Source organism: Idiotropiscis lumnitzeri, chromosome 16 (genome assembly GCF_059441095.1).
Source record: "Idiotropiscis lumnitzeri isolate Australia: NSW breed Sydney's pygmy pipehorse chromosome 16, RoL_Ilum_1.0, whole genome shotgun sequence".
In the NCBI taxonomy this organism is placed as follows: Eukaryota; Metazoa; Chordata; class Actinopteri; order Syngnathiformes; family Syngnathidae; genus Idiotropiscis; species Idiotropiscis lumnitzeri.
Window position 1 is genome coordinate 9,364,333 of NC_142406.1, and position 10,270 is coordinate 9,374,602.

Below are 10,270 nucleotides of genomic sequence, written 5' to 3' on the forward strand. Positions count from 1 at the left end.
AAAATGTCAGTATGAACAAAGAGCAGACACCATTCTGTGCTGTCACGATTGTTTTTATTGTGGCGTTGTACAAACAGATGTCGACTCCATTCTGTACGCCGTTAAAGCCGCGTAAGGTCGGTGACCTTTGAGCACTAACGGCCCGTGACGATGTAACCGACTTACATTCATCCAGAAACATGACACTTTGCAAATCAGACATAAAGGTTCTGTTGCGCTCTAAATATTTCACGACAAAGTCAAAAGTATTGAGACACGCAAATCAATGAATTATCAATATAGATTCATTTTTCTTCTACTGAGACATTTTGTACAATTTTATTCTTACCGACATGTTTCAGAAGGTTCATCTCGTTGATGCTATCATATACTGTCCTAAAATTTAAAAAAATTGTCACGCAAAAACTAAGCTACGCAAAGGCGACAGTGCTTGCCTTTAGGTCAATGCAAATAAAGATTACGATTCAGAATGAGGCGTAGGTTCGCTTCACGTGCGGAAGCCCCGTTGCATTTCCTGTTTCGATTTAACGTACGGAGGCCGTTCCAGTTGCTGATTGTGTTTTAGTTCGGATCCATCTGTGCAAACATGGAGAGCGGGAAGGTGTTAATAAAGAGACTGGACATGTTCTCGGAGGAGCTTCAAGGCACAGAGCTTCTCCTACTGAAAGATTTGCCGGCCAAAGCAGTGGCGTAAAGACACCGAGATTTCTTCGGCAGGGGCAAGGGTGAGACCTCATCTCCCGAACTGGAGTAGACGCTCCCCTGTTCACACTCTGAGTCCCAGGAGCTGCTTTCCTCGTGAAACTCCGCCTCCTCCTCTGCCTCCTCCTCGGACAACTCCTGCTTGAGCTCCTGAATGCCGGAGTGAAGCTCCATCAGCTGCCGGATCAGCGCTTGATCTTGGGAGCGCATCTCCATCTGTATACAGCATGTATCGAATAATCATTAGTTTCGTAGAAAATACAAAATCACTCAAGCGCCATAATCAGATGTATGTAAAAAAATAAATAAATAGAGACAAAATATATGCTCTTGATATATATTTTCCCCTATAGGTTCTTCAATAAAAGATCCAGCTGTTGAATAATAAAATAAAAAATAAACAAAAAAGAATTAAAAAATATCCACATACTGTGCCAAGGGATTTAGTCCATAAATTTGTCAGGTTTGCTCGCCGGTGGGCGAGGAGGAGGTGGGTGGACACAAAGAGCGAGGAAGCAGGGAAAAGGGTAAACTAAAGGGAATTTATTAAATTAATCAATGAGGACAAATAACATGGCGTGCACAAAAACAAACGTGGCAGGGTGCAAAATGATTATGACGAACTAAACTTGACTAAACAGAACAAAAACCGAGGAACGAAGACAGTGACAAAAACTAGGGACAAGAGCGGGAGCAAGAACGGGAGCGAAGCGAGAACATGAGCGTGAACGAGAACATGAGCGTGAACGAGAACATGAGCGTGAGCGTGAACGAGAACATGAGCGTGAACGAGATCAGGGAGCGGTCGTGACAGTCCAAATGAAGCAGCAGGAGTAATGTTCCGACAATGAGTTGTTGGGATGAGGTGTTTATATAGTCCAGTCATTAGGAGTGCGGATGGGCATCAGGTGTGTGAGCTGACGGGGAACAGGTGCGTGGCTGGTGAGGGCGAGGTGCTGAGGGGAAACGCCCCTAATCAGCAGATCAAAACAATAACAAGTGCACATGGCCGGGAGGTGAAGAAAACAATAACAAAACCGCATGAACATGAAAACAATAACAAAACCCCGGTCATGTCCGACGCGGATCATGACAAAATTTTACCATTCAAGGTCGGCACAAAACTGCAAAAAGTTCAATTCATCCTGCATGTAATTAAAATCTGCCAAAAATTACTGGTGGTGTAATTTTGGGCAGTATAAGATTAAATATAAAATTAAGTCATGTCTACCATCTAGTGGTGAGTGGTGACATTACAAGTTGAATATACACAGTGGAATCCTGCTATTCACGCAGATGGGGTTTGGCTGCTAAAAGTGAAAAGTTGAGTGCCTTTAAAATGCAAGAAATTAACATTTGCTTCCCCAAAATCAAAAAAAAAATTGTATTGAAAATAAATAATCAAATAAGAGAATTTTAAAACATCGTCACAAGGCCTGATCCTGAGTTACTTGTCATTCTCATTCAGACTCATCAATCTGAGTTGGCCCATTCAAAATGAAACCACCACCACTTTATTTGTGCGCTGCCCTCTTTCAAATGTAAATTCTTCTTTCTGTAGTTCTCCTTCTGCCCTTTTTTTTTTTTTTTTTTTATGAGCGGCTGCCTGATTGTGGCCTTTGTCAAATGACATATTCAGAATCCCACCAGCTTCAGAATCCAAGGTTCTCCTATACGAGCAAGGAATGTCCCAAACAAAACAAAACAAAACAAAAAAAGACACCCAGCATGCTGATCCGCTTTCCTTTTCTCCGCTAATTACAGCAGCGGCTGGTTGAAAACGCTCCCGTTTGTTTGCAATCTGAGGAACGAGAGAAGAAACGCGAACTGTCCTTTCATCGAGTTGGTGACGCCAACGCTTCTATTCACACGCTGAGCTGGACTCCCTGGAGTGAGTTTGCCTCAGCTTTGGGTTCTTTTCCGAGCTCCTCCACGATTGGAACAAACATTCCTGTGTGTGTGTGTGAGACTTGATGAACTCATTAGGTTTAGTAGTAGTTTTAGTTTTTTTATATGGAGTGTTTTTTGAGTGCAAGATAATTAAAAAAATGGTTATAATAATAATAATAATAATAACAATAATAATAATAATTATAATAATGATAATAATAGTAATAATAATAATAATAATAATAATAATAATAATGATGATAATGATAATGATAATGATAATGATAATGATAATGATAATGATAATGATAATGATAATAATAATAATAATAATAATAGTAATAATAATAATAATAATAATAATAATGATGATAATGATAATGATAATAATAATAATAATAATAGTAATAATAATAATAATAGTAATAATAATAATAATAATAATGATGATAATGATAATGATAATAATAATAATAATAATAGTAATAATAATAATAATAATAATAATAATAATAATAATGATAATGATAATGATAATGATAATAATAATGATGATAATGATAATGATAATAATAATAATAATAGTAATAATAATAATAATAATAATAATAATGATAATGATAATGATAATGATAATGATAATGATAATGATAATGATAATAATAATAATAATAATAATAATAATAATAATAATAATAATAATAATAATAATAATAATAATAAATTCGATTTGGAAGCACCTTTAAGCATGTCTGGGACGTCAGTTGGAATTTAGTGTAGCTGAGGAGCTACATTTGGTTTTGAGGTACGTAGATAAATCCGAATGAGTGAGTTTTATGACATCATGTGGTCCACTCGGTTCCCATGACAAGCCAACTGTGCGAGCGCACGATTGATAAAAGAGTCTGTGAATGAATCTCGCACTTGCTCGCACTCTGAGGTGCAAACAGACAACACTTGTAGATTTAGGACTTGTCGACACAAACACACACTCCGCCTATAAGATTGGAGGAGGTCATCGGTGAGGAGGGGAGGAGGGGGGGGGGTCGGCTGACATTTTAACAACGTGACTCAGATGTATCTTAGGAACAAACCAAGGCTAGGCCTCCAACTAAAAAAAAAAAACACCCAAGTGGCAATTTTGTGAGGAGATAAATGCCTTGAACTTCACTCCTGAGGATTTACTGGAGTTTGACGGTGAACTCTGTGACACAAACTGGCCTGACCGAGTAAATATCCTTCCATTTCCATTCAGGCGGATGAATGCATTCCCCTGCAGGCTCACTGGAAGTTTTATCACAATTGGACAGTTTACCATCAAGTTTTTTTGTTCGAACAGCGATGAAGCCAAATGTTGATTGTAACAATGAACAGTTCCGGTCTTACCAGTTCCCTTCGAAGCCAGGCCAGTGCGCTTTCGATGTCCAGCTTGTTTTCCTCTCCAGCTGCAAAGCCACTCGCGGGCCCGTTGGACCTTCTTTGGGGATCTCTGCACGCTCCTGCAGGCGTGCACGTGTCAAAGGTGGTGGCCTTGCAGGAGAAGTCCCGCAGTCTGGTTAGAACCACTTCCATCATGTTACGTTTAAGACTTTGCTTCTGGTCTTGGCGGGGTCTGGTTCCTGTTATGAATCCCCTGGCACTTATGGGGCACTTTCTCGCCTTCCTCCGCCCTCCTCTTTCCTGCCGCCCGTCCCTCAAACATCACCACCACCCCTCTTGGCAAAGCGTACGAGCTTCATTGGAGCCTGACGTCAGTGCATTGTGCAAAAAGCCTGACCTGGAGTTGTTTTTACCACTTTTTTTTTTTTTTTGTCGATGTATCAGACACTCAAGGGTAATTAGCGGTAGAGAGGCGTGGTTGTCAGGGCAACCAACTAAGGGAGACTGGTGTGATGTACCAAATGTTTTTTTTTTATGGGCCTACCTAACAGTGTGAGACTTGACATGCATAAAGCGGCATTTCAATCCATAAACAGTGTGAACAGTCATGTGTGACTAAAACTCTTGTCGGGCCATTTTGCTGCCTCTCTGCATCCCCTGGCAACCCACTGCGCTGTCTATTCAACTGCTTGGCAAAACCGGCCGACTTTTAAGAGTCTACCGAATGGACTAAAATAGCCCACTGAAGACTATTTTAGTCACTTGTTTTTTTTTAATTCCTTTTTGTTTATCTCAATACGTACAAACGTCATTCCAGCTCTCCCGAATGCAGGAGTGGGACACCTTTGAGGCTATGTTTAAATTATTTATTTATTTTTTAAAAACAGAGAGGCCTTGTGGCAGAACATTGACATTTGGAGGTGTTATTATAAGAGTCCAAACATTTGCAAGCCTAACAGCACAATAAATCTCTTTTTTTTTTAATTTGGATTATTTTTTTAAACATGGCTTTATTGTTCATATCACATTTTTGATAAAAAAATTTCATTTTGATGATAACTGGAGGCTACTTAAAAAATAAATAAATAAATGAATAAATAAATAAATAAATAAATAAATAAATAAATAAATAAATAAATAAATAAATAAATAAATAAATGAATAAATAAATAAATAAATACATAAATAAATACATAAATAAATAAATCATCTTTGTTCTTTGGAGGCTTTAACAGCAAAGAGTTGCATATTATTAATATTTCCAAATAAATAATTTTCTTGATATTTTGCGTGCGAATGTCCACCAACTTGAATGACCTGGCCTAGATTTCCTTTTCAAAATCTTCAGTGATCACAAATGTTTGCCCACACGAAGTGTACATATGGATGCGCACTGACTCTTCAGGCCTGACCGTGGGAAAGCTTATTAGTTTATATATATATTGCAAAACGGGGTGATGCCTTAAATAGTTGGATGTAAGTTGCTGGAAGCGACAGCATTTTTTTTTTCTTTTTTTTTTTTTTGCACACGGTGCTGAGGTCACAAGGCTGCAGGATGAATCGCGTATTTGGCTGTTTGCACACTGGCTGCACGGTAATGACGTTCAATCAACTCCAAACCAAGTAAGGACACCAGTGCTCCACGTAGAAGAACTCAAATAACTTCCAGCATTTTTACATTTCTTTTGCACGCTTTTTATTTATTTATTTTTAAATTCCGCTAGTGTTTTTTCCTCCTTCAATTGGGAAGGATTCCCTTCAGCTGTGACGTTCACTTTGCGAGTCATGTTTAAATCTAAGGATCCCGAGAAATTTCATCTGCTCTCTGATGTTAAAAGTAACAACAGCAACCTAGGGAGGTAAGGCGTTTATATTTATTCTGATTTTTAAAAAAAAGTCAATTTGTTTATTAAATCCTATTTAATGCAACCTTGTCAGAAAAGTTGCTTTTGTGTTGTGTAAATGCAATGAGATTTTTTCTTCCTCCTGACTTTTTTGTTTAGTTCCTTTTTTTTCCACACGAGACTAGACCTTGATGGGATTAGCAGTGTGCAAACGGGACGTTTTCATTCAGTCTACTGTGAGAACGTGTGAAGCGTGTGGATGATCGTCGCTCCTTCCGCGCTTCCAGCCAACGAGCTGTGCGCACCGGTCATGAGATTCGTGTCTTCCTCCTCAGATTTGAACTTTTTGTTTAATTCTGCTCCTTTTCACGGGTTCTGAAAGTAGTCACACGAAACACTATTAATCAAGTCCAATCGCTACAATTTTTTTCTATGAGAAACGTTGCACTATTATATTGTTGTTCACAAAAGCACTCATTAAGAGCACAATTCACTGGAATTTTTTTTTTATATCACATTTTCTCCTTCAACGCACACTGTCCGGCTCACCCTGGTGTTCGCATCTTGGCCACTTGGGGGCAGTATAATACAGGCATATGAATGAATATGAACCGGCGCTCACAGTGACCATGAAGTTAAAATGAAACGTATAATATACCGTGATATAGTTTGAAAGTTATGTTTTTATTTCATGTGCGCTGGTGTGGATGCTAGTACTAGCGAGATAGCAAGCTGCCCAGTGAAATAAGTGATGAAGCTTTTTTTTTTTTTTTTCTTTGAGTGCTTTTTCCTACTATGATTATATTACTTTGTGCCACAACAACTATTGCTTACAGCCTGGGGGCACTGAATCAAGACATCAGTGGTGGTGTCAAACATTGCCATGACAACAGCCACGCTCAGGAAGACCGGGCACGAGAGCAAAAAGTGGCCAGGAAGAGGTTATATGTGGTGTCTGTCATCTGCTTGATTTTCATGATTGGCGAAATTCTCGGTGAGTCGAGATTTTTTTTTAATTAATACAGTTTGCTTATATTTACCACACATTTTTCATTAAATGTTTTTTCTGTCTTCCCAATCTTTTCACAGGTGGGTATTTTGCAGGTAGCCTAGCAGTGATGACAGATGCCGCTCACCTGCTGGTGGACTTCACCAGCTTCATCATCAGCTTGTTGTCCCTTTGGCTGTCCTCCAGACCGGCCACACACAAACTCAGCTACGGCTGGCACCGTGCAGGTAAAACGCTTGACAGGCTTAATTTGTATCAATTGAGTATCCTTTCCGTTATCACAAAATCATCCCCCCAAAAAATAGAGCAAATTTTGTTGCTCATCCCCACAGAAATCTTGAGTAAAATGCAAAAACTTATACCACTCTTAGAGAGCCACAGATTTTTTTTTTTTTTTTTCTCAATGCAGTTTTCACTTTGTCTAACCTAAGTTCTTCTTTTCTAACCCACTGTTCTATTCTTGTCCGATTTCCTCACCCTTGCAGAAATCCTGGGTGCATTGTTGTCGGTGTTTACCATCTGGCTGGTCACAGGAGTGTTGGTGTACTTGGCCGTGGAGCGTCTCATCAGTGACGATTACACTATCGAGGGCACGGTCATGCTCATCACCTCGGGCGCGGCTGTTTTTGCCAATATTATGTGAGCTAACTGCACAACTGGTTTAATTTACAAATATGTTAATATATTTCCTCAATGGTGGCTGTTTTTTTTTTTACCAGTATGGCCCTCACCCTGCATCAGTCCGGCCACGGGCACAGTCACGGCGGACTCACTTCACATGGCCACAGTCACGAGAAAAGGAAAGGAGACGCTGGGATTTCTAATCAGACCCATTCTATTGACAATTTTGCAGACGTAGAGCAAAATGGAGATCAGGGTATGTTTGTTCACATACGTTTTGAATGTCAGCTATTTTATGGGTGTTTTTTTTTATTTTCTTCCCTTGCAAGAAGCTCAACACTACAATCCAATAACTTGGATTTATGTGCATTGGCGTATCAGAAAATGTTTTTGTCAACCCACGGTGCTTTATCCTTTGATATATTGGCAGTGACGTCTTCCCTATTTTTGATTTGAACTCATTCACTGCCTTTGACACGTATCATGGTCAAAAATTATATTAATTTTACCTGGGCTGGTAGTGATTATTGTGATTTTTTTTTTTTTTTTTAAATATATGCATTTGTACCAATACAAACACTTTGCACCCGCTGCAATTGACTGATTAAACAAAATGTGTTCATGTGGAATGAAATTCATACAACACTACAAATATTTCTTCCAGTGGGCCGAGTGCAGCAGGCCAACGCCAGCGTGCGCGCTGCCTTTGTGCACGTGGTGGGAGATCTTCTGCAGAGCATCAGCGTGCTCGTCAGCGCCATCATCATCTTCTTCAAGGTGAGGAGCAACGCACATGGGAAGACTCGGTGCAAATGAAAGACAGGACAGTAGAAAGTTGTACTCTACTTGTAAAAAGTCTTTGCTTTTTATCTATTCGAAAGGGCGCGTTTCACAAGTGCATCAAGTTTCACTCTGTTGTCATAATTTAAGGATCTGGATTTATACAAAATTAGTGCTTTGCCGCCCTCTTGTGGCAAAGTAGTGTCATAATTTCAGGATCTGCATTTAAACTAAAGTATTGCTTTGCTGCCATCTTGTGGCACGTGGGGGCCTAGGAACTATGTTGAAAACAGCTGAGGAGCTTAATTGACATGAAAGTAGTGCTTTTGTTTTAGTCTGGTGGTATCATGAAGCAAAAAAAACTTCGGGGTCGTAGGTGACGTGTGGATTTTCGCTAAAATACTAAATGTCATTGAGAATACTGCAGTTGTATTGCTGTCTTCGAAAAGTGGTGTAAAACATCAATTTGGTTCAATAATTGTGTTTCTGTGACATTTCAGCCCGAATACAAGATGGCGGACCCCATTTGCACGTTCCTCTTCTCCATATTAGTTTTGTGCACCACCGTCGCCATCATGAGAGATATTCTGATTGTCTTGATGGAAGGTGAGTCTGTCATCCAAAATGTCATCCATGCGGTTCGATTTGTAGCTAAAATAAAATCTGTGTCTCAGGTACCCCAGCAGGAGTGAGCTATGGCGAGGTCCGGGATGGTCTGCTGGCGGTGAAAGGGGTCACGGCGGTTCATAACCTTCACATCTGGGCGCTCACCGTCAACCAGGCTGTGCTGTCTGCACATGTGGCTATAAGTGAGTAGCAAATTGTGTGAAGTTGAAGGAAATAAAGGGGAGGTATGAATAAAAACTTTAAAATGTCCACGAATTCAAATTTTCATGACCGTAAGGCACACTTTAAGTTATCGTATGTTTCCGCCCTCCTCTCCACAGATGAGTCAGTGGATGCGCAGACAGTTCTGCGAGAGATGACGCAGGCCTGTTACTCGTCGTACAACTTCCACTCGGTCACCATCCAAATGGAGCGCCAGGCTGACCTGAAACCTGGTTGCACTTTGTGTGAAGACCCGAAGATGTAGAAAGCATAAGAAGTCGCTACGTTGATTTTTCTACTATCACGATTTGTTGATTCTTTAGAGGGTTTTTGTGTTGCGTGTTTAAACTGTTACGTTAAGTAAAGTCGGACAAGTAAAATTTATTTTCTAATCTACGAGAATCTCTCTGTTCTCTTTTTATTGTGATTTATTTTTAATTTATATTTCAAGTATTTTATTATTGCACCAGTAATCTCTGTACAGTACTCAACAAAGGCTGGTTGGACACTTATTTTTAAATATGAGTGGAAATGTCTAATAAACAAAATGGTAAGTACTTTATGATGAGACTGCAAAGCAGATTTTAATAGTCACCTTTTCACCAACATTGTAAGTTATTTGTTAAAATGTCTTTTTCAATAAATCATCAGACCAAGACTTCTGCTGCCTGGAATGATGCAATATTAAGTGCCCACATTCATTACAACACTAAAAAGCACGAAGAAGACATGTGAACAATGTGAACAATTATGAGAACTTGCTTACTAATAAAAAAAAATCTTGATTAAAAATTAATTATCTATACGTCTATATAAAAATAGCCATCATGTTCTGTCAACGTTACAGTTGCAATATTTGACTTGAAATGATTTGATCAATGCGTTCTGTTTCTGTACTATCAGAATCTATTCTGAATATAATCAGTGATGATAAATGGGATTTCATACAGGTGTAAAATGCACAATAAAATATCAATTATTAGCCAGCTAAAACTTCATTGAAACCGAGCCTGTAACCACAAATGAGACGAAGTAATTAGTCTTGTAATCTACTTCTCAGTTTCGGTCAAGCCTGAAGTCACAGTCTTATTTAAAAAAAGTCTCCAATATGGCTCCGATTTGACACGGACTGTTTTTCACTTGGATAATAATTCCGAAGGCTGAACAGAGATATGGCTGGATGTTTGGCAATACTATATCTTTTATTTGGGCCTGT

The 10,270-nt window shown here is 39.1% G+C and overlaps 2 protein-coding genes across 2 annotated transcripts; one reads left to right on the forward strand and one right to left on the reverse strand.

Moving 5' to 3' along the window:
• Positions 1 to 90: 90 nt before the first annotated feature.
• Positions 91 to 4,205, reverse strand: LOC148321283 (leucine repeat adapter protein 25). The gene is made up of 3 exons (XM_088278549.1): positions 3,979 to 4,205; positions 635 to 918; positions 91 to 556 (listed from the first exon to the last, which is right to left on the reverse strand). The coding sequence occupies exons 1-2, from the start codon at positions 4,165 to 4,167 to the stop codon at positions 640 to 642; spliced, it is 468 nt and encodes a 155-aa protein (XP_088134675.1). The 5' UTR covers positions 4,168 to 4,205; the 3' UTR covers positions 91 to 556; positions 635 to 639.
• Positions 4,206 to 5,462: 1,257 nt separating this feature from the next.
• slc30a8 (solute carrier family 30 member 8) lies at positions 5,463 to 9,712 on the forward strand. The gene is made up of 10 exons (XM_088318918.1): positions 5,463 to 5,595; positions 5,697 to 5,831; positions 6,653 to 6,810; positions 6,906 to 7,052; positions 7,311 to 7,464; positions 7,545 to 7,702; positions 8,111 to 8,223; positions 8,727 to 8,832; positions 8,901 to 9,035; positions 9,174 to 9,712. The coding sequence occupies exons 1-10, from the start codon at positions 5,528 to 5,530 to the stop codon at positions 9,317 to 9,319; spliced, it is 1,320 nt and encodes a 439-aa protein (XP_088175044.1). The 5' UTR covers positions 5,463 to 5,527; the 3' UTR covers positions 9,320 to 9,712.
• The last annotated feature ends 558 nt before the right edge of the window (positions 9,713 to 10,270 follow it).

Coding starts and splice junctions, on each gene's coding strand:
- slc30a8 (XM_088318918.1), top strand. CDS start 5,528: ATGAATCGCGTATTTGGCTGTTTGCACACTGGCTGCACGGTAATGACG. Junction 7,703..8,110: donor AGAGCAAAATGGAGATCAGG/GTATGTTTGTTC, acceptor TATTTCTTCCAG/TGGGCCGAGTGCAGCAGGCC. Junction 9,036..9,173: donor GTCTGCACATGTGGCTATAA/GTGAGTAGCAAA, acceptor TCCTCTCCACAG/ATGAGTCAGTGGATGCGCAG.
- LOC148321283 (XM_088278549.1), bottom strand. CDS start 4,167: ATGATGGAAGTGGTTCTAACCAGACTGCGGGACTTCTCCTGCAAGGCC. Junction 919..3,978: donor CCTGGCTTCGAAGGGAACTG/GTAAGACCGGAA, acceptor TGCTGTATACAG/ATGGAGATGCGCTCCCAAGA.